Raw genomic sequence first — 21,409 nt, 5'->3', positions numbered from 1 at the left:
AATCTAAAGAAGTGCTTCGCTGATGAATCATTGGTGATACCACATACGGATGTGCATATAGATGAGAGCTTGAAATTTGTGGAGAAGCCCTTGTCAATTGAAGACCGACAAGTAAAGAAGCTTCGAAGGAAACATGTACCGATAGTAAAGGTCAAGTGGGATGCCCGGAGAGGTCCCGAATTCACGTGGGAAGTTGAAGCCACGATGAAAGAAAAATACCCTTATTTGTTTGAGTAAATCTCGGGTCGAGATTTATTTTAAGGGGGTGAGGATGTAACACCTCGAAATTTTGTGTCCAATAATGTGTTGACACGTGTCCCGAGTTTACACGTGGCATTAGATATTAAATAAAGGACTAAAGTTGACAAACCTTAAAAGTATGTAAATTCGAGGGTTATAAATGTCAACAAAGGGTAATTATACTGTATAGTAACCCTAAACGATGCTCGTACCTTCAAACGAATAAATCATGGATCGTACGGAAGCGAAACGCGGAAGAAAGTGAGAGATTACAAGCTGCAAGGGTTAACTGTGTCAACATGTTTAATTATACCTCTGAGTGACCCTTTGACAAACCCGAAGCTTTGTAACAGTAAAATACGCTCACTAGAATGTACTATATAAATTTCGCGAAGTTCCATTTTAAAACGAGAAAGTTATGATCAAATTCGTACGAGAGGGGTTAAAAGCGTCAACAATGAAAGTTAAGGCTTTGCGGATAATAATTAAACTAACCGGGGGCTTGACAGTACGGGTAAATGGCACGAGGCCCTTAATTATAATTAACCGAGGGCCATATCGCAAAGTTACCCCTTCAAGCCCGAAAGGTCAGGTTATTAATTACCGAAGATTTCGTAATCATTACAAAAGATTCAAAAATCTTGGAAAATCAGACCTAACGCGGGCCGCGTAAAGGTTAGGGGATAGTTGATGCGGGCCGTGAGCCACCTGTTAATCCGGTTTCTGACTTAAGGATTCAGGCGGCACGCGAACAAGTTGCATGATTCTTCATGCGGGCCGCGTGGGACGCCCAGTAACAGAAAACATGGGCAGATTCAATGATTTGGCTTGTAAACGATCTTGTGAGCAATCAATGAAGCATGGGCGCCCTCTACCTGACCCCTAGCACCTTAGGACACTTGCTGATCATCCATGAGCAATGTAGGATGTGTTGTAATGATCTTGTGCACCAAACTTTGCTATAAAAAGGCCTACGTTGTGCATAAGTTCACCACACCTCAAACACTGCTCTCAAGATCATTCCTGGAGCTCTCAAGTGTTCTTCTATCATCCTAAGTCGTGCACAAGCTTCTGTAAGTTGTCTAACTCTTTTATGGCTTAGTTTTTGCTTAGTTTAGCTTAAAAGTCAATCCGTCGTAGTTAACGATTGACTTTGTGATAAATCATGAATGGTCCAGTGATTTGTCGAATCAAAGATAGTTATGTGTTGGTATTTATGTGGGTAATAAACCCTTAAAAGGGTTCCCCCTGATCACCACTCTAACTAGGTCAAATGTCGAGTCAAACGTGTACTTAAAAAGTCAACAGAAAGCCATTTTGCGATTTTACGCATAATCTGTAATGTAGATGATATGCAACCGGTTTGAACACTCATAAAATATGATAATAAGTGTATTAACAAGTCTAAGCTTGTTTGATTCGACCATTTGCTATATTGACCCGGTTCGGAGCCGAAAGTCGCAAAACTTTGACTTTTGCTTTGACTTCAGTTCTGACCCGTTTTAGTGCAATATAGATATGCCTTAGGACTCTCTTAGGACCAGGTCACATGATGGTATCACCCTCTGTGACCGGTTCGTCGTTTGTCCAAGTCTTTTACACATTTCCGTTAAATGCTTAAAAGTTGACCGTAACACCCTTTTTTAAAATAAAACGAGAATTTCGGACATGTGAAAGGATCATAACCTTGATTACTGATTTCTAAGCATATCCCTAAAATTTCACGTCAATCCGAGGTCCAGAATATGAGTTATGCTAAATAGCGCAATTAAAGAAAATTTTTAATAAACGGCGCAATTAGCATAACGCCTATCTAAACCCGGATTTCGACACCAAACCTTTTGCTCACTGTTGTAAAATAATATTTTGGGATTTTTAAAGATTTTTAATTATTTTTAACCTGCTCATAACCTGCGGTTATGGCAACGGTTCGGTAAATACCGAATATACCCTTTTCGGCCATAACTTGAGTTCTACAAGGTCTTTTGACCCGATTCCAATTGCTACTGATTTTAAATAATAAATAAAGTATATTAGACTTTATAAACTGTTCACTCAGATTTCCTATAGAACTCTAAAACCTCTTTTATAACCTTTAAAAAGACCGAAATACCCCTACGGGGCATAATAACAACTTAAACTCGTTACGGGCATTACGGAAGGTATCCTACTGATACCACAACCTCTTTAAAGCATGTTGACTTAGGAAAACAGTGTAGGACCCTTACGATTACCCGTTGCGCCTTTTGCGCGCACGGTTCGGCTTATGTAACTAGTTTACATAAATTAGCCGATACGGGTCAAACCATATTGTTTTGACCCAAAAATCCAGAGTATGATTATTATACCCATATAAAACAAGTCTTCAAACTTGTTGGGTCAAAGTCACACTCCACTCACGGTTTTCGCCTTTCACGCGATTAAACCGTAACTATACTTCAAAACTAACCGGTCTAGGCTACGGCAAATATAAAGACCCGTTAGGATTCTAATAGGTTATTTTAAAACCTTCGTTCCAGAATAGGAGACCAGTAAAAGCTATATGTGATTTACTCAATTAAGGATTATACTTGCAAAGGTAAATACTTTTAACTTATTTTCCGTTATACGGGCTTGGGGTACGGTATCTAAAATACCGCTTGGTCGGGCAATTGACCCCAACTCATTTGTAGTTGGGTACTATCAATGTGACCCGTTTAAAAACTTGTTTTGTTGGCTTAACGCCTTTGGGGGCTTAATGACCATGTCCCGGATATCCTTGGCATCATTTTACGAAATGGCCACGACCTCGACATCCGGGTGTAGGCGTACACCCGGCATTGTGTCTATATTAATTAAAGGTGTGACCATTGGTTTACCCACCTCGGTTTTACGCTATGTGGTGTGTCTATTAAACTTTAACCCGGCACGACCCGGGCGACCGAACGCATAGCAAGCATGTAATTCTTTACAAGATTTAATTATAAATTATCCCAAGTTATAAAAGAGTTTGTGCCTTGTGCATTCAAATCAATTTTAATAAACATTTTACAAAAGTGTCGGTTGAATGTATTTACCAGTGTAAACTGACGTATTTTTCCAAAAAGATTAACTGCAGGTACTAAACGTAATCGGCTGGCTATAGCTCCTTAGCATCTTAAAGAGTCTCGCAAGCTTTGATGCCTTGTCTGTTGAACAATACTTTTTATTATTTTGATCCCCCTGTGGATACCATTCGACTATTTGTGATACATTCGATATTACAATCAATGGTTGAATTATATTTATCTTTATGCTTCCGCTGTGCATTCATATAATTGTGTGGTTTGACTATATTGTTGCCAACTACGTCACGGTAATCCCCCACCGGGCCCACCGGTGATACACGTGGAAATCGGGGTGTGACAGTTTCTTCATTCCACTGCTTCAGTCCAAGCCGGGCTTTGGTCTTTAGCAGCAGTTGACTTAGGGCAGTCGATTAAATAGGAGCACTTTGTCTTCAATTTTCGTTATATTTTTTGAGTTAAATCGATTTTCGTTATGACATGATATAATTCATAAATATAATTATTTGAGTTAAACTTCAACTTTAAATAAGTTGGCAGTTTGGTCACGTTATAGTAACTTCATTGTAGTAACCAATATATTGTTCAAACCAAGACAAAGATGATTAAAAAATATGTAGTATTTAAATCCATATAAATTATGATGTTTCTAAGGGGTCCAACGAATTCCTAATAAAACCAAGACAAGAATGTTTAGAAACATGTAGTAGTTAAATCCATATAAATTTCTTGGTGCACATAAATTATCGGACAATGTGACTCGGTAAAAATCTATCATTAAACTTCAACTCCAAAATATAAATCTTGTGGATCGCGTTGTAAAAATTTTATTGTAGGAACCAATATATTGGTAAAACCAAGACAATGATAAAAAAAAATATGTACTATTTAAAGGATAAATCTTGTGAATCGCGTTGTAATGATAAAAAAATATGTACTGTTTAAATCCATATAAATTATGGAGTTGAAGTTTCACTTGGTTATATTTTTTATACAAAAACAAAGGGCCCCAAATTTGGCTTAATTTTGCAGTTAAATGGTCTAATTCTTTCAGTAATTTCTGGCCCATAAGTTGTGAACCATAAAATCCTGTCAAAGGCCCACAAAATGAATCAGGTATGTTAAATGACCATTTCATATTGTCCGCTATGTTTATAGCTTCTTTTTCGAATGAATCAAAGTGAAGATTTAAAATTAGCGCCAAAAACTCAACCTATAATTCAAGACGCTCTTAGTTTGGAAGCAATCGATGAACACTAAATGGTAGGTTTTTCTATCTCATTTGTTTAAATCAATTCTCAACATTTGATGTGATCATCCACTTATTTAAGTAGGTTTTCAATAGGGATCTTCAATCACCACTAGCTATTGAGAATAAATGTTTTTTTGGACAGTGATTACAATAATCACCTATAGCTAGCCCTAAATACGACATATGTGCTCAATTCTTATGTACAGTTATGGAGAGTAAAAAGAATTTGATACCAAGACATAGAGAGTATTTTCCACAGTGCAGTCTCCAACAGTCCAAAGAATCAAGGAAGATAAGAAAGTATATCTTGAATGAGCGTAGAAACAGGGGTGTGGTTCAATTTGTACAGACACCTCCTATTATTGATACACTTCTGGGCAATGTTACTATCACAAAAAACGATAATGGAGGTATGTTTTTGATGGTCATATGTCAAAATTGTAAGTTTTTGTAGCATAAATTAACCAAATCTCTTCATGTACAACATGTCACACGCCCGACAATTTAGATCGAATATGTGTTAGTACAATCCCTCTGACTTCATCCAGTCTTGGTAAGGTTATAAATCTTAGTTTTTTAAGGTATGCTATCTGATTTCATCTTGTCCCTTTGTTTGAATTTTAGGGCAATCTGGAAAGGCTAATTATGGTTTTTATGACTCTAGAAAGAGGAAACAAAGTTTGAAAACCATGGATATAAGTAAATTTGATTTATCCATTGTAGCTGATTTAAGCAGGACATCTTCAATGGTCACTCCTCTTCAACCATCAAATCATAAAATTTATAGAAGTCCATTAACAGATATTACAAACTGTATGCTATATACACTTTTGTTATTACTGTTAATCATTTATTGAATGTTAATGTGAGTTTGATAACATTTATAAATTTTGTCTTGCAAGTGGATTGTGTTACAGTAAGGTCCCATCGAAGTGATATTCTAACTCCTCAGAATATTGACAATAGAACTTCTCGACAGCTGCCAAAATGTTCCGTAGTAGCGTTTAGTGGTATGTGTTTTACTTTTAATACAAAACTAAATATAGGTTTCTGAGTCCCTATATTTGTCGAATCTATGGCTTATCTTCCTATCTGTTGTAACCGATGTTAATTTGCCTTTTCCAAAATGAAACGGCAGGAAAAGAAAATTCCTACCCTGGTGAGAGGTCTAACTTTGATGATCCCGATTCGGAGGATTGTTTACCATCTTCTATCGTAAAAAAGATTTACAGAATTGCAAGAGGTAACTACCCTCCTTGAACTTATCAAAGTATCTTTCCAAATAACAGTTTAATCTCCTAATATTTCACTTATATCATCGTTTTTTATCTGCCTATATAATTTTGTAGAATACGTTGATCATGGAGATGCTATTTATGTATGTTCTTACTGTCATGCAATGATTTGGAAAGATGAAATGCTTAGGGGTAATTTGGATTCTAAGAAATCTTCTTTTTCTCTTTGTTGTTCGAACGAAGACGTTGAATTGCCTTCCTCACCTGCTCCTCCTCCACTGCTCGAAAGACTTTACAAAAGAGTTACTCCTGAAAGCCGCAATTTCATGAATAACATTCGAGCATATAACATGATGTTTTCCTTCACATCCCTTGGTGGCAAGGTTTCTAAAACTTTTCAAAAAACCAAAGGTCCTTATGTTTTTGGACTGCAAGGACAAAATTACCATCGCATTGGTAGTCTGCTACCGAAAGATGGTGAAGAGCCCAAATTTTCACAGCTTTATATTTATGATTCCTAAAACGAGGATTTTAATCGTCAAAAGGCTGTAAGGTAAATTAAGCATTCAGTAAATTCTGATTTATGTCAAGTGTTATATATATATATATCTGATCTATACAATAATGTCGTTTTTTACACAGTGTCGAGCAAGGTTCGAAGACAGACACTAAACAACAACTTGATATTGCCATCATATCGAGTCTTAAAAAAATGTTGGATTCATGCAATCCACTTGTGAAGTCATTTAGAATGGTACGAGATTGTTTTAAACAAAATGATTGGCAAAATGTAAGACTCAAGCTCATTGGAATAAGGGATAAGGATGGTAGAGTTTTTAACTTGCCTACTGCTGAAGAAATTGCTTCCTTAATAATTGGTGATTTTGATGGAGCATTTGATAAAAGGGATATCATAGTTCAAACAAAATCAGGCGATCTTCAGAGAATCAGTGAGCTCCATCCCTCTTATCTTGCATTGCAATATCCACTTATCTTCCCATATGCAGAAGATGGATTTAGACTTGGTATTAAACATCGAGGTATTTCAGTTGATTGTGACATACTTAGAACCAGTACCACAATGAGAGAGTTCTTTAGTTACATGATACAAGAGAGAGCCATCCAATTTTTGTTGTTACTCAATGCCCAAAAGCTATTCCAACAGTTTGTAGTTGATGCGTATACAATGATAGAATCTGCACGGTTAGTTTACATAAAGACACAACAACCCAAACTTAGAAGTCAAACATTTAAGAATTTAAATAAAAGTGTTCAAAGTGGCCAAAGCGATGCGTCAAATTGTGGAAAACGAATTTTGTTGCCATCTTCATTTACCGGTGGAGCGAGATATATGATGCAAAAGTATCTAGATGCCATGGTTGCAAAAGTCGCTAGGCGCTCCCTAGTCGGATTCGGGAGTACTCGGGAAGTACTCGACTTAGGCGGAGATTACTCGGGGAGTAATTGGCCTGGGAGACCAGTACTCGTGCCTCGGTAGCCTACCTTGTAGTGAGTACTCGGGGAGTACTCGGAGCCTAGGCAGGACTTTTACAACCATGCTAGATGCTATGGCAATCTGCAAAGCTGTAGGATATCCGGATCTCTTCATAACAGTCACTTGTAATCCCAATTGGCCTGAGATTTATAGATGTTTAAAACACAAACGGTTGAACCCTCAAGATAGACCGGATATTATCGCACGGTTATTCAAAATTAAAATCAATCATCTAATTCAAGATTTCAAGAAACATAAATTCTTTGGTGAGATACAAGCAAGTCATTGTAAATTGTTTTAATTAATTTCTCAAATAATACTTTTACTAACACTTTTTTGGATGTATTATTTCAGTTATTTATACAATCGAATTTCAGAAACGTGGTCTACCTCATGCTCATATATGTTTGTTCTTAAGTGCCGAGAGCAAATTTCCAACGGCTAAAGAAATCGATTTGGTTATTAGTGCTGAAATACCTGACAAAGAGATGGATGCTTCACTGTATGAACTTGTCAAACAATTTATGATCCATGGTCCTTGTGGTACAGACAATCCTCATTCTCCATGCATGGTTAATTTAAAATGTTCGAAGAAGTTTCTGAAAAAATATGTAGATGAGACTTGTATTGATTTTGAAGGATATCCTGTCTACCGACGTCGTCAATCATGCAACACAGTAGAAAAAAATGGCGTCTTACTTGACAATAGGTTTGTGGTTCCGTACAATGCTATGCTACTCAAAAAGTATCAGTGCCACATAAATGTTGAGTGGTGTAACCAAACAGGATCCATCAAATATCTCTTCAAATACATTAATAAGGGTCCGGATAGAGTGACAGCTTCTGTTTATGAAAGTACCTCCACTGCTAATGTGAACCCTCAAAACAAGGAAATGACAAATAATGAAAATCTCTCAAACGAAACAGAAGTAGATGAAGTTAAAGCATATCTTGATTGTAGATATATTTCAGCGTGTGAAGCTGCTTGGAGAATCTTTAAGTTTGACATACACTATCGGCATCCATCTATTGAAATATTACCTTTTCACTATGAAGATGGTCAGGCTATTGTTTATGAAGATAATTCAAACTTGTGTGACGTGGTCAGTAACCCAACTGTGAAAATGTCTATGTTCACAGAATGGATGAAAGGTAATCAAACGGATGCATTTGCTAGAACTTTGAAGTATATAGAGTTCTCCAGATACTTTGTATGGATACGCAAAACACGAAAGTGGGTACGTAGAAAAAAACCTTTTGGTGCAGTTGGTGGGATACATTATGTACCTCCATCACTTGGTGATTGTTATTTCTTGAGAATTTTATTGAATCACGTTATAGGACCAATGAGTTTCAATGATATAAAAACAGTTGATGGAAAAATATATCATACTTTTAAAGATGCATGTTTCGCTCGCGGTCTGTTGGACGATGATAAGGAGTATTTAATGGCCATTAATGAAGCAAGTGCATGGGCTACTTCTGATTTCTTGCGTACATTTTTTGTAATGCTCTTGATGTCAAACTCCATTTCTAGGCCGGGTATTTTCTGGAAGGAAACAAAATCTCTATTATGTGAAGATATATTATATTAGCAACGGAGGATTACTGGTATTCCTGGTAATTTTAAAAACTTAAATAAAATTTCAGATTCCATTTTACTTTAATCAAGTGTTTAAAAAATCTAATTACTAAACATCCGTTGTATTTTTTAGATTTGGTTCTTAAAGAGGAAGAGATTGAAAACATTTGTTAGCACATATTGAAAAACTGTTATTTGGTTATGGAAGTACGTTAAGCAACTTTACTGACATGCCAAATGTTCCTGACAACTACACTTCAGGATTGAACAATCAATTGATAATGAAGGAACTTTCGTATGATCGGGCTATCTTAAAAAAGGAACTTGCAGCTTCCCTAAAATCTTTAACTGATGAACAGCGAAAAGTGTATCAAACCGTAATGAATGCAGTTGTTAAAGGAAATGGAGGAGTTTTCTTTCTATATGGTTACGGTGGAACTGGTAAACATTTGCAGCTGCGTTACGTTCCAATGGTGAAGTTGTGTTGAATGTTGCATCCAGTAGTATTGCATCACTTCTATTAGATGGTGGTAGAACGGCTCATTCCAGGTTTGTAATTCCGATAAATGTTAACGAGGATTCTATATGCTCTATTGAACCAAACAGTGAGCTAGGAGGCTTAATCAAACAAACTAAGATGATAATCTGGGATGAAGCGCCAATGACACATAAGCATTGTTTTGAAGCTCTGGATAGAACAATGAGAGATATAGCCCGTTCCTATAATCCGTCCTTGCAGAACAAACCTTTTGGTGGAAAGATTGTGCTTTTTGGCGGTGATTTTAGACAAATCCTTCCAGTCATTCCAAAAGGTACCACAAGCATGATTGTAAATTCTTCATTGAATTCTTCTTATATATGGCAGGATTGTCAGTTACTCAAGTTAACTGAAAACATGAGGTTAAAAATGGGTACCAAATCAAGTAATTTTAACGAGACCAAGGAATTTGCTGAATGGATTTTAAGGCTTGGTGATGGTCTACTTGGTGGTCTAAATGATGGAGAAGTGGAAATTGAAATTCCAGATGATTTACTTATACTCGATGCCGTCAATCTTATATCTTCATTGATCGCTTTCACATATTCGGATATGCAAAAGTTTTTATGCAATTCAAATTACTTCCAACAAAGAGCCATTCTTGCACCCACAAATGAAGTTATGGATTCAATAAATACAGAACTGTTAAATAGTATGCCTGGTGAAGAAAAGATATATCTCAGTTCAGATACTTTATGTGAGTCTGAGGATCAAACCGACCTTAACATGGCATTGTTTCCTCCGGATGTATTAAACAAATTGCATCTATCAGGATTATCTAACCATAAATTGGTTCTCAAAGTTGGAGCTCCGGTAATGTTACTTAGAAACATTGATCAAACAAATGGTCTGTGTAACGGTACACGACTTCAAGTAACAAAACTTGGAAAACTTGTAATTGAAGCAAAGATTATTACTGGAAATAATATAGGTCATCATACTTTGATTTCAAGATTGAAAATGACACCGTCCGATAAAAGAATACCGGTGAAAATTGCACGAAGACAGTTCCCATTATCTCTATGCTTTGCAAGGACCATCAACAAAAGCCAGGGATAATCACTTGAACGTGTAGGCTTATATCTTCCAAGGCTGGTTTTTAGTCACGGACAACTATACGTTGTTGTATCACGAGTAAAGAGCAGGAAGGGTTTGAAGATCTTGATATGTGACAGGGGAAAACATGTCACACCCCAACCGATGGCGGAATCATCGGGGCATGGCACTGAGCGAAACAGATTGTCCAGAAGTTTCCACAACAACTATCATTACTATTTAGTTTAAATGATACGTCCCATACCGTATCCCAAATAATAAAACAAGTTATTACAGATAAGCATCTAGTCAAATATACTGTTCCGACAACTCAGATTTAAATAAAATATAATTATTGTTCAAATGCTTCTAGAGACTCGATCTGCAAGATCTATACACAACTATGCTCTAGACGCTTATTCCTAGCTCGCCTTCCTAGCAGATAAGCATCCTAACTGCCTGTCACATACGTTAAAATAAAGTTAATACATAAAATGTAAAGGTGAGCATACATGTTTGATAATAGGATATAGAGTTCGAAATAGTTTACGCATAACCAGCACGTACACCGAGGAAAACGAAGCATGTTAATTATCGACATGGATCTATCGATACCAATGACTGCGGGTTGACTGTCCGAGACAGTTCGCAATACATGATTACCACCATAATCCATGCAAGTAATTGTCCTTAACAACCCTCGTGTGAACGGGTGCTGAGTCCAAACTATAGTACTACGTCGTTAAGGCAGGTAGACAGCATTCCACGTGTAAACATAATAACAAGCATTCATTTAGTCACGTAATACATGCAGAAAGGTTAGCGTTTAAATAATTGAGTAGTGTGTTCGATTGTGATTTTTGATAAGTAACGTATGTAACACTCAAAAGTGCTAAAGCAAAAAGGGTTCGAGTATACTCACAGCGATTGATTGATGGATTGAAGGGAGCGCTTGAGAGTAGGGCTAGCCTGAATAGTTCGATAGCATAACGATGAGTAACATTTTACGCGTTACAGGTTAGTGATGTTGGGTCGAACGACCTGGTCGATCGAACTGTAGGTTCAATCGAACGGGTTGTTCGTTCGGTTAGACAATCCGTTCAGACAGCCTGTTCGATCGGCCGGTAGGCTCGATCAGTTGGACTGTTCGAGTGGATTGTTTCTTCCTTTGAGTAGGATGTGTTTGTGTATGATGGTTTGACCTTTTGAAGTTTTCATTGTAGTATTTGAGAACATTGAAGTGTTCTTACCTTTCAGGTCGATCGATCGAACGGGCCGTTCGATCGGCCGGCTTAACCGATCGGTTAGACACTTCATTAGTAGTCCTCAGTAGGATGTCACCTGATCGGACAACATGTTCGATCGAGTGGCACTCCAATACGTCGAACGATTTGAAAAATCGATTAAGGGTTGAAGCATAGTATCTCATGATCCGATGAGTAATGTTATCGAACAGCTCGTTCGATCGAACATCACTTCGTTCAATACTATACATCATGAAATTGTCAAAGTGTGGGGCCATGTGCTAGCCGATCGGCTGGCCTGGTCGATCGGCTGACCTGTCCAATCGGTTGGGCTGTTCGTTCGAACAGCCTGTTTGATCGGTAAGCATCCTGACCTGGTCGGCCTGTTCGTCTAACACTTGGCTGTTCTGATTGTTTAACGTTATATTGAGATATTTTGACAACGAGTTGAACCACGGCACCTTCGTTCTTACTTGTTTCCCCTGTTCGGACAGGAATCACCCAAGTCCGGCCGGTGAACGGTTCGGAAAGGAGTTTATAGTTTAACCCGAAATCGGTGAATCTCGTAGATAGAATCTGAATCTTGAACCACTTGACCATTAGAATGATTGGTGAGTTGGCTCAAGCTCCGTTTCTACCGGTAGGAAGGCATTGAGTGTAAAAGAGTTGAAAGAAAGTTGGAAAATCCGTCTTTCAATCCTTCACACTATGTAAATGTTCAGATCTGTGGTAGATCTTAGTGTTTTTATGTGTAAATCGGCTAGATCCAAGTGATTCTTGGTGGATTGAGGCCAAAACATGAAGTTCTTGAAGAACACCATGATGACATCATCCTAGAATGCTTAGATCTTGATGATTTCACGGTTAGAAATCAAGATTTGAAAGATAGAAAGGGGTAGGAGTGTGTATTGATCAAGAAAGTACAAGATTTAGGATGAAAACTTACCGAAATCGGAAGAAATCTGAGAAAAGGAGGGGAGCACGAGCTGCTCGGTCAGAGGGTTTCCAAAAGTGGAAAGAATGACAATGACAGGCCTATTTATAGGCTTCCCAAAGAGGAAAGGGCTGGCCGATCGGCCAGACATCCCGATCGGATAGCCTGCTCGATCGGACAGTCTGTTCGATCGGCTGGGCTGTTCGATCGGCTAGGAGCCTGATCGATCCACAGCCTGTTTCGAGTGTTCGGTGCGACGATTTTTGATATTTCAATTTCGGTTGGAGACGATACGAGTACGATAGAGTTTCCTATTCAAATTCTTTTAGTCCCAACCACTATATCTACATACAAGCATCTACATTCCATATTCGATTTCGATTTCGATTGAGTTCGATTGAGTTTCGAGTTTCGATTCGATTGATCACCACACATAGCATAAAGTAAACACGCACAGGTAACACATAAGGCACACACACACGTAATATAACACCAAATTCGCATAATTCGAGTTTCGAGTTCGATTGATGATTCGATTAGCTTGATTATTGATTGATTAAATTTATCGCATTGCTACTTCCTACTATTCACAGTCGTAAATCGTTTCGTGTCGATTAAACATTCGATTACTTCGATTCCTCTGATTAAGAACACTTACTCCACATAATACAAAACATGAGATAAACTATTTGCAGTCAAAGAAGTCAAACTTGACTTGGAGTTTGACTTTGACTTTGACATTTAAAAACACGGGGTGTTATAAAACAAGTGTGTAAAACCACAACTAACGTGGTCTACAAAGAAGTTCTACAAAATCTATAGTCGTTGTAGAAATAGCATTTTGAAGAAAAGTCTTTTAATGTTTGAAGTTATTTGGTATTATCTTTTGCACATCCAATCAACATGTTTCTTTTATCTAATAATAATGGATGTTATTTTACAGAATTGTTTTAAAATATAGTATACATTTTTAAAAAATGATACCTTTAACAATTATAAAATAATGAAAGATAAGTAATAATAACATATATCTAAAAGACAAGAAATAACTAATACAAGTAATACTTTCAACCGTTTGTTTGTGGTTCAGTAACATATGAATTAAAAACGCTAACCCTTCGTACCACCAACATCAAAACTAAACTACCAACCTTTACAAAAGTGTTTTGAGCAAACCAGTAACCACAAACAAAAAACATTGTTTCCATACAAAATAACATTATCTGAAAAAGCGCCACAACCATTCAGTCAAACAAGAAAATACCTTTACCCATAACGAACTTAAGGGTAAACTCTTCACGAGGAACCAAGTTTTTATCCTTCACAAACTGTTTCATGTTTTTTATGTAAAACCGATCATCAGGAGACTCGATACCAATTCGAACATCCCAGACATTTCCAGCAGCATCTACAATCTTTAAAGTTCTTTTCCTATCCAAGCCAAGTTTTTTAGCAAGAACTTTTTTAATGCGTTGTAACAAACCAAAAATAATGTTAACAAAGATAGTATTATTATATGGTTAACACAATGTAAGGTCCTGTTACTCCTTTTTGGTTACAGAAACTTACAAAATGATTGTCCACACAAAAAACTACTGGAATAGTTTCGTTGTTCGTAGTTACAGCGAGCATTTCAGTTTCATTGTCCTTAGTTATGTCATCCACATCTTCACCATCAGAGATACTGATAACCTCTTCTACCACTTCTTCCTTAATAGCAGCATATAATTCCGGTGACAAGATTAAATCAGCATCCTTGGAACAATTGAAAACAGACATATCAAAAGTGTGAAGATCAATCATTTCAAACACAAGAAGATGTTCATCACTTAGTGAAAATTTCTTCTTAATCCGATTCCATCCAGTTGTTATGTAAAGCTGATTGTCACTAACATCCATTCGAACAAAAAATTTATGCTTCCCAGGACCTCTAATAACAACCGGATAATTTGGAATACAACCGGATAATTTGGAATGGTATTGTCCATCTTGTGATGTACAAACAAACGATTGATATGCTACAACGAGAAAAAAGAATTAGTAGTTTCATATACGGAACCATAATAAATAAGAAACAATAATAAATATACCGAACCCAGATTGCGAACTACATACCATAGCATCGGGTTTATCAAAATCGCCATTGGGTCTGTAGTAAAAATAATCAGATGGAGCAAATGCAATATTGTCATAGAAATAAAATATCCGGAAACTTTGTAATGCTTCTTCATACTGAAATACGAGCCATGATCCAGATTGTAGTTTCAAAGTTTGAACTACGGAATACCACCCATTGTAGAGATAATAGAAGTTTCATATATTATATATCTTGACTTCAAAGACTTGCCCATTAGTTGTCCGTACTTTGACAAACCCAACAGGATAGTTAAACTCTTTTATCCATTGTTTATACTTTTTTGGCAGAACCTATGTATAAGTATATTAAAATCAGAACTGTCTAACATGATGTTATAAAGAAAATAAATTCGACATATCTGAGATTAAAATACTAACCAAAGATTTCCTTTGGTTGTCGGTCATGTAACAAGCAAAACCATACATCTTTCAATAAAAAGAGAAAAACGTTAAAAGATGGTAAGTAACTGAGAGAACATGATGAAAGGAAATAGCATTAGTATGCAACCACTGTTTGACCAAAGTCAAACCACTTTTTTTAAAAAAATCTGTTTGACCAAAGCCTGTTTGACCAAAGTCAAACCACTGTTTGCAAAACTATGACTCTTAGTGGTTCAAAAGTCTGCTTGACCATGGTCAAACCACTGTTTGTCCAATTACAAACCACTGTTTTCTTCTCAAAACACTGTTTAACCCAACAGTGATTTTAAACATATATTTTCATCCATCTGTTAACCAAAGTCAACAGATGTATCAACAACAATGATTTTAAGTTGATGAGCATTATTTATGAAAAACGTTAAAAGATTATTCTAATTAATGCAATTAAAAAGAGTATAACTAATAGACTAAAATATTATATAATGTTAAAAGGTTATTTGGGTATATTCAATGTCAACAATGTGAAATACCAAATGTTATTTTCGATGCCGAGAGTTTCTAAAGCTTATTAATATGTTTCTATTATTGATAGTGTGATACAAAACCCCAAACATGTGAAATATAATCTGATAAAATCTGTCAAGAACACCAACTGAAAGTTTACTAAACATTATAATCTTAAAAAATCTTTATACAACAACTGATAAACAATCATTTTTAACATAGCCCTAAATATCTACACCTCAATCGAACATCCATACAAAAGTAAAAACTTCAATCGAACATCAATACGAATATTCATATGATGGAATCTGAAGTTTAACAAATCAAATAAACAAACATGATCACAACTTATAGTTCATATAAAAGAACAAACCTAAGATCAAAAATCATACATGGAAGCGTGGTATAAAAAATTACATGAAGCAAAGATTTCAGAAAAACAAAATCGAATCAATACGTTTTCGATTACCTTTTGCTGATAAGGAAAAATCTTTAACACTCCCTGTCGTTGCTTTGTCGCCCTTCGAAGTTCGGAGATGGAAATGGAATGGTAGATGAGTGGTTAGAATTTGGGGCCGGATTTGATATAAGGGTTTTAATGGGCCTACAAAATCTAATCTATTATTAAGCTTAATTGGATCAAATATAAGGGGCTTTATTGAACTAATCAATAACATTTGATTAGTTGTATTAAATACAAACAATATAAATGATGTATTATAATCTATTTCGATGGTTATTAAAGCTACCCGTGTGGTCACACATACTGTTTTTAACATTACTTTATAAAGATATATAACTAAAGACCAAAATTTAAATGATATATTATAATCTGTTTTTTAGTATTTGATTTCGATCATTACTAAACCTACCCGTGTGGTAACACGGGTGCTACACCTAGTGAAATATAAAACATCATATCCTAATTAAATTCCATCTTGCACAAAGTCACAAAGTATCATTTTTGAACCACACACCCGTACACTTGGTGCATAGCACAAATTAGTGGTCCAAGAATCATATTCCAATCGCTGTAAGATTCAATGCCAAGAATCAAACTTTCAAAAACAAAACTTGTCAAATTGGTGGACATGTCTCACCACTGCTGATTACCCTTTTAGTGTGAGACTTTTACGTTAACCAAAGTGTGTGCAAATTATGTGTTATTGGAATTTAGATGCAATGAGTGTGAGAGTTATGAATTATTGACTGACAGTGGGCCCACTCAAATAATTGACTGCTTAATAGATGTATAATTGGGGCTGAAATGGGTTTTAGAACATCATCAAGAATTGAACACAAAAACAAAGATGAAGGTGGTGGTAAGAGAATCGACGATGGTGAAGCCAGCCGAGGAGACACCGAAGGTGAAGCTATGGAACTCTTGCCTCGATCTCATTGCCCCCAACTTTTACACACTACTGGTGTATTTTTACCGGCCCAATGGTGCTCCCAACTTCTTTGATACGAAAGTGATGAAGGACGCTTTGAGCAGGGCGTTGGTTGCGTTTTACCCAATTGCAGGGCGACTTAGACAAGGCAAAGACGGCCGAAGTGAGATTGATTGTCAAGGATAAGGTGTGTTGTTTTTGGAAGCTGAGTCCGATGGTGTTATCGATGATTTCGGTGAATTTGCACCTCAATTGGAGTTGTTGAAACTCTTTCCCTATCAGGGAATTGACTTGGATCTTTTGCTAGTCTTGCAGGTATAAAATATTAATTTTACAGATTTTTAAAACTAATTTTGTTAATTATTTTTACACTAAAAGTCTTGTAAGACTAAAGGGTGTGTGAGTTGTCCGGTTAAAAAATATTAGTTAAAATTTTACATGTGTATATATGTAACAATTGTCTTGGAGTAGGTAACATACTTTAAATGTGGCGGGGTTTCGCTAGGAGTCGGTATGCACCATCATGTCATGGATGGGATGTCTGCGATGCACTTCATTAACACATGGTGCGATATGGCTCGTGGCCTTGGCATCACTCTCCCATCTTTCATAGACCGGACCCTCCTCCGTGCACAAGACCCACCACAACCTGTTTTTGACCACGTCGAATACCACACAGATCCAACGATCCCATCAGATGAAACCAAAACCGTCTACTCAATTTTCAGGTTAACACGAGACCAACTCAATACGCTAAAAGCAAAATCAAAGGAAGCTGATGCTAGCACGATCAGTTATAGCACTTTTGAAATTGTCTCGGGCCATGTTTGGAAGTGCGTGTGTAAAGCCCGTGGGCTGGGAGACAATCAGGCCACCAAGCTCAAAATTGCAGTCGATGGACGGGCCCGCTTACAACCACCACTTCCACCTGGCTATTTTGGAAATGTAATCTTTACAGCCGCTGCTAAAGTGACTGCTGGCGAAATTCAATCCAAGCCTTTCTGGTACGCTTCAAGTAAAATCCATAATGCTTTAGCGATGATGACTAACGATCATCTAAAATCAGCACTCAATTATCTAGAACAACACCTGGATATAAAGCGTGAGGATTATATGCACACGAATCTTCAAGTAATAAGTTGGGCTGGTATCCCAATTCACAACGCTGACTTTGGATGGGGCCGGCCCATCTACATGGGCCCTGCACGGATCCCATCAGGAGGTAGGTGTTATGTGTTACCAAGCCTGATAAACGATGGGAGCTTATCGATCATCATTGGGCTGGAGGTTGAACAAATGAAGCTTTTCAGCAAATTGTTGTATGCAACAATAATTGATCCTTTTATCAGTAGGTTATAGTTATTTATTTATTTATTTGTTCTGCATTATTATTTTATTGTTCTTAAAAACTAATGATCTATGCAAAGAACCAGTACTTTATTTTGGTGATATAGTTAATGCTAAGCTGTGATGAGTTAGTTATGGTTGACTATGTGTGATATGTTTGCATGTGAAATTGTGTCACAACACAAATCGGTTGCAAAGAAGAGAGTAAGTTTTTACATTTCATTGGAAGTTTTGTTTGGTGCAATTAATTAAATGGGAGCTTTCGTTGTTTCTCTTTGGGTTAATTAAATGTAGCTAATGTTCTTATGATGGTTTTGACGGTTAAAATACTGTAGTATATGTATAACCTGGTTATTGTTTTTGGACAATCCACATATATTTAGCAAGTTCTTTTAGAACCAATATTATGTTCAGAATCACAAACATGCGGATTAATCAGATCAAGGGTCTTAATTGATCGACACCAATTCATAATTATTTATGAAATTAAAGTCTAACTACTAGTGATCATGAGGGCTCTCTCCTACACGTTGGACCCACCACGAGCGGCCATCCCTTTGTCCTCAACCACGTTTCTCGTCCTTCTCGCCTTAACTTTGCATCGTCGTACTCACTTGTCTTCCCTCTTTCATGTTGGCCACAAATCTTTTTCACGGGCATGTATTTAACCTGCCAACTAAAATATAGTTGACACTTTACACGTCTAATTATAAGATTGGTGTAATATGGACCATGTTATACTTTTTTCGGGTTTACCGCCCGGCTCTCTAGCTGTTAACCCCGCTTACTTGTGTATCTCTACTTTCTTTTTGGATTGCCTAATTTACAAAGTAACTGTTGGAAACTAGACCTTGAATATAATCAAGAATAGATTTAGCAAGAAAAAATATTTTGATTAAAATTGGAGGTACATAAACCCTAAACATGTAATCTATATTTATACTAAAACATTCTTGATCAACACCCGCCAAAACGCACAGGTAACATCAACTCGTTGTAAACAAATTTGGAAAAAAAAACATGCCAGTTTGGTATGCTTATATTAATAACATTCATCATCAACCATCCAAACACAATAACCACCTTAACCGTCAAAACAATCATCAACCCTGCCACTCAATGTTTATTCATAAGATGATAAATTATTGTTGCAATGAAATTCACAATAATCCTATCAACCGTTTAATTTCAGATTGCATACAACAACTTGCTGAAAAGCTTCATTTGCTCAGCTTCTAGCCCAATGATGATCGATAAGCTCCCATCGTTTATCGGGCTTGGTAAAAAATAACAGCTTCCTAATGGGATACTAGTAGGCCCCATGAAGATGGGTCGGCCCCATCCGAAGTCAGCCTCGTGAATCAAGAGCCTAGCCCAACTTATTATTCGAAGATTCGTGTATTTATAAGAAACCTTGGGCTTTTGATCAAGGTGTTGTTCCAGATAATCCAATGCTGATTTTAGATAATCACTATTCATATTCACTAGCGCATTATGGATTTTACTTGCAGCGTACCAGGTGGGTTTTGGTTGAATTTCGCCTGCAGTAGCTATAACTGCGGTTGTGAAGATAGCATTCCCGAAATAGCCAGGTGGAAGATGTGGTTGAAAGCGGGCCCGTCCATCAGTCGGGATGTCGAGCTTGGTGCCCTGATCGTCAGGCAACCCGCGGGCTTTACACACACATTTCCAAACATGGCTCGAGAGAATTTCAAAAGAGCTGTAGTTGATTGTGTTCCCATCTTCCTTTGATTGTGCTTTGAGCAAATTGAGTTGGTCTCGTGTTAATTTGAAAATTGAGAAGTTAGTTTCGGTTTCATCTGATGGGACTTGGAGCGGCATTGTTGGATCTGGGTGATATTCGATGTGCTCAAAAGTGGGTTGTGGTGGGTCCCGTGCACGAAGGAGGGTTCGGTCTATGAAGGGTGGGAGGTTGATGTCAAGGCCACGAGCCATATCCGCCCATGTGTTTATAAAGTGCATCGCGGATGGCCCATCCGCAAGATAATGGTGCATTGAAACTGTTAGCGAAACTCCACCACATTTGAAGTAAGTCACTTGCAAGACCAGCAGAGGATAGGATTCAATTCCTAGGGAGTAATCCACCATTGTAACGAGTTTCAAGAACTTCATTTGGGGCGCAAAGTCACCAAAATCATCGACCACACCATTAGACTCGGCTTCAAAAAACAACGCACCTTGTCCTTGACAATCAATCTCAACCCGACCATCTTGGTCTTGTACAAATCGCCCTGCCATTGGATAAAATGCAACTAACGCCCTGCTCAAAGCATCCTTCATCACTTTCGTATCAAAGAAGCTGACAGCACCATTGGGCCGGTAAAAATACACCACTGGCGTGTGGTAATTTGGGGCCATGAGATCGAGGCTAGAGATCCATAGCTTTTTGCTCGGTGTCTCCTTTGCGGGCCTTACCATCGTCGATTCTCTTACCGCGATCTCCATCTTGACCGATCTTCGCTTTTTTTTTCCTGCAAGATGATCTTCAACTTTTAGAACCCACTTCTACCTCAATCTATTATAAGAAGGAGTGTGTAATTTATTTGAGGTCCATCACTGCCAGTCATATCACCTGGATATCCGTAAATTCGTGATATGTTTGTAGTTGTTTACTTGAGGCCCTAACATTATGTATGCACAGTATTTTATATGTAAAAGAACTTGATCTTTATATTAAATTGAACTTTTTTGTGTGTCCAAATCTGTGGCAGTGATTGGATTGGATTTGTGGTAATTGCTTTTCTCTAGTTTTGTCCTTTTTTTGCAGACTTAGGATAGGTCATCATCATCTGTCCGTTTTTGTTCACATGTGTTGTTCTTATTGTTTCTCTACAATTGAATAGCTTATTCCGAATATGTAAGATCACACAGGCGCGTAAGCTGGAGGTAGCAGAGATGAGGATGTTGTGGTGGATATGTGGACACACTAGGTTGGACAAGATAAGAAATGAGGTTTTTAGGGTAAAATTAGGGGTTGCTAGTATATCAGACAAGATAAGGGAAGGGAGGTTGAGATGGTATGACCATGTT

General features: G+C 37.3%; 4 protein-coding genes across 4 annotated transcripts; 3 read left to right on the top strand and 1 right to left on the bottom strand.

Moving 5' to 3' along the window:
* The first annotated feature begins 6,483 nt into the window (after window positions 1-6,483).
* Window positions 6,484-9,022, top strand: LOC110944019. The gene is made up of 3 exons (XM_022185744.1): window positions 6,484-6,811; window positions 7,621-8,808; window positions 8,982-9,022. Exons 1-3 carry the CDS (start codon window positions 6,484-6,486, stop codon window positions 9,020-9,022), a joined length of 1,557 nt encoding a protein of 518 aa, XP_022041436.1.
* A 56-nt stretch (window positions 9,023-9,078) lies between these two features.
* Window positions 9,079-10,445, top strand: LOC110944017. Its single transcript, XM_022185743.1, has 2 exons — window positions 9,079-9,289; window positions 9,373-10,445. The coding sequence occupies exons 1-2, from the start codon at window positions 9,079-9,081 to the stop codon at window positions 10,443-10,445; spliced, it is 1,284 nt and encodes a 427-aa protein (XP_022041435.1).
* A 6,262-nt stretch (window positions 10,446-16,707) lies between these two features.
* LOC110941983 (shikimate O-hydroxycinnamoyltransferase-like) lies at window positions 16,708-18,485 on the top strand. The gene is made up of 2 exons (XM_035990289.1): window positions 16,708-17,326; window positions 17,483-18,485. Exon 2 carries the CDS (start codon window positions 17,525-17,527, stop codon window positions 18,368-18,370), a length of 846 nt encoding a protein of 281 aa, XP_035846182.1. The 5' UTR covers window positions 16,708-17,326; window positions 17,483-17,524; the 3' UTR covers window positions 18,371-18,485.
* A 923-nt stretch (window positions 18,486-19,408) lies between these two features.
* On the bottom strand, window positions 19,409-20,931 carry LOC110939422 (shikimate O-hydroxycinnamoyltransferase). The gene has a single exon (XM_022181045.2). It carries the CDS (start codon window positions 20,822-20,824, stop codon window positions 19,547-19,549), a length of 1,278 nt encoding a protein of 425 aa, XP_022036737.1. The 5' UTR covers window positions 20,825-20,931; the 3' UTR covers window positions 19,409-19,546.
* Window positions 20,932-21,409: the final 478 nt, after the last annotated feature.

The sequence above is a fragment of the Helianthus annuus genome, chromosome 5, assembly GCF_002127325.2.
Source record: "Helianthus annuus cultivar XRQ/B chromosome 5, HanXRQr2.0-SUNRISE, whole genome shotgun sequence".
NCBI lineage: Eukaryota > Viridiplantae > Streptophyta > Magnoliopsida > Asterales > Asteraceae > Helianthus > Helianthus annuus.
This window is presented reverse-complemented; position numbering and strand designations above follow the sequence as displayed.

Bases quoted from the DNA above. Each gene is read 5' to 3' on its own strand.
- LOC110944019 (XM_022185744.1), top strand. From the start codon at position 6,484: ATGTTGGATTCATGCAATCCACTTGTGAAGTCATTTAGAATGGTACGA. The intron at 6,812-7,620 runs GTATTTCAGTTG...GTATTATTTCAG, and splicing joins ACTTGGTATTAAACATCGAG to TTATTTATACAATCGAATTT. The intron at 8,809-8,981 runs GTATTTTCTGGA...TGTATTTTTTAG, and splicing joins AAACTCCATTTCTAGGCCGG to ATTTGGTTCTTAAAGAGGAA.
- LOC110941983 (XM_035990289.1), top strand. From the start codon at position 17,525: ATGCACCATCATGTCATGGATGGGATGTCTGCGATGCACTTCATTAAC.
- LOC110944017 (XM_022185743.1), top strand. From the start codon at position 9,079: ATGCCAAATGTTCCTGACAACTACACTTCAGGATTGAACAATCAATTG. The intron at 9,290-9,372 runs GTAAACATTTGC...CACTTCTATTAG, and splicing joins ATATGGTTACGGTGGAACTG to ATGGTGGTAGAACGGCTCAT.
- LOC110939422 (XM_022181045.2), bottom strand. From the start codon at position 20,824: ATGGAGATCGCGGTAAGAGAATCGACGATGGTAAGGCCCGCAAAGGAG.